The following is a 1932-nucleotide window of genomic DNA, read 5'->3' as shown; positions in this document are numbered from 1 at the left end:
TGGAGTAGGGTGCTCTTTCCACTGCCCGCCTCCCCAGATACTAGCACTGTGTCAGCCTCCTTGTTCACTGTCCCCGCTGTACCAACTATGTCCTCCAGGCCCAAAGGTCCATGGACGTTAGCACTGTCATGAGCTAGTTCCAGCTCGCCTTCAGTGTAGATGTCATCCAAGGACATGTGGCCAGTCCCTCCATAAGTACTGAGAAAGCAGGACTGGGCAGACACAGAACTGCTCAGCTTCTTCTGATACTTTAAGAACTCTGTGACAGAAAGCGCACACATGAGATAAACTTCAATTGTACATAGCACTGCAAAATGATACATACTGTGCATTTGTATAGGTCTTACCACATTTTGAATGAGTCATCTCTGTGTACCACTACTAAATCTTCTATATTTTAGGCAAAGCACCCACAAGTTTAAACAAGTGCATCTCCTATAGGTTTAGGCTGCTGATAGATTCACGTAGTAATGATGTCTGTATATTTACATACCATAATAGTTTTCAATATGATTATGATAATGACATACCTTTTGGGGGAGTTAATTTCTCCTGGTTCAGTGGGGATCCAGATTCCTGCTTTTGCTGAATGTAATACAGGACCACCTTTGCCGCTGACTCGCCTTTTGATCGGACATGGTCAAGCAGACGCCTTGCCTGATTGACATGCGAATGACAACAGATTCATTATTATGGGAATAGTTTTTGAAATGTTCTTGCTGAGAGTTAGTAAAAAGATTGAGATGAAATATTAAGATAGTTTGGCTTAGCACAAAGACAGGAAATGCTGGGAAAAAGCAAGCCTTACCAGTCTGACTACCAGTGCCTCTAAAATTGACTAACCTTAAATCTAGACAGAGCCAGGCTAGCTGTTTTCCAAACTTAACTTAACATCCAGACATTCAATGACTACAATCCTTCATTCTGTTAAAATATATGGTGGAAAATGACCAAGATCTAAACAGTCCACTTTGACTGCTTCTGGTAGACTAACACGCTGATGCCTGCACAAAGGACATATGACACCATTGACAGGCAGCCAAATGAAACGGACCATTACCTTGATTAAAATGACAGATTTCTCTGTATAAAAATTGCTGGCAACATTTGTGATAATGTAAGTACACAACTCCAAATGTTTTTATACATTTCAATGCAAAAAAGTTACATATTATACCTTTAATATAAAGTGACTATGTACAGTACCTGCTGAGAGGGGGTGTGTACAGGAAGCTGCACTTCATTGCAGTCTTCTGAAGTGAAGTGTCCAGATACAACCAGAGCCTCGAGAACACCGTCAATGCAGCCTTGTAGCCTGTTGACAAGGCTCGGTCTCCGAGTCAGAAGACTCTCAGTATATGTGTTCTGAGATTCTTCTTTATTTTCTAGATTTAAACAGCATCCCGAGAAGGAGAGTGCAGCTTGGTGCCCTTCAGGCAGAACCTGTTTGAGAGCGGTAAGGAAGAGCTCACAGGTAGCCACACCTTTTGTATAAACCAGGTTGAGCAACTGTCTGGCATTGGTATACAGTGTTCTACCCGGTACTTGTATGTTCTGGTAGTCTTCCCACATAAGCTCCCCCTGGGCCAGCAATATATCCAAAACCCTTTCCAGATGTTCTGCTGACCCACTGCTGCACAGTGCATGGAGTATCTCTGTCCGTTGTTTCAGTACAAGCTCCTGGGCAAGCATGCTTTCAGACTGATGGCTTCCATATTCAGAGACATCCAACATGAACATCAGCTGCTTCTAGCATCACTTCGTCACGTCATTATGCTGCTACTACCAGTCTCACTCATATTGTACCTTTACATCAAATACAGTAAAATCAGTATCCTTAATTAAGAACATTGTAGCTTTTTTGTTATTCATTCACACACTGACCATTTTTGTGTTATTAGTGTTACACACTCATTTAAAACATTTACAAAA

The 1932-nt window shown here is 41.8% G+C and overlaps 1 protein-coding gene across 1 annotated transcript; it reads right to left on the bottom strand.

Annotated features, from left to right (window-relative positions):
• Positions 1-5: 5 nt before the first annotated feature.
• Positions 6-1919, bottom strand: LOC111662576 (nucleotide-binding oligomerization domain-containing protein 2-like; the record flags this gene model as incomplete). Its single annotated transcript, XM_023416476.2, has 3 exons — positions 1207-1919; positions 531-657; positions 6-259 (listed from the first exon to the last, which is right to left on the bottom strand). Coding segments are annotated over exons 1-3 (915 nt in total), but the record flags the coding sequence as incomplete, so codon positions are not given.
• Between the last annotated feature and the right edge of the window lie 13 nt (positions 1920-1932).

This window comes from Seriola lalandi, unplaced genomic scaffold, assembly GCF_002814215.2.
Source record: "Seriola lalandi dorsalis isolate HSWRI2012SDOR001 ecotype SW California unplaced genomic scaffold, Sedor1 jcf7180002000608, whole genome shotgun sequence".
NCBI lineage: Eukaryota > Metazoa > Chordata > Actinopteri > Carangiformes > Carangidae > Seriola > Seriola lalandi.
This window is presented reverse-complemented; position numbering and strand designations above follow the sequence as displayed.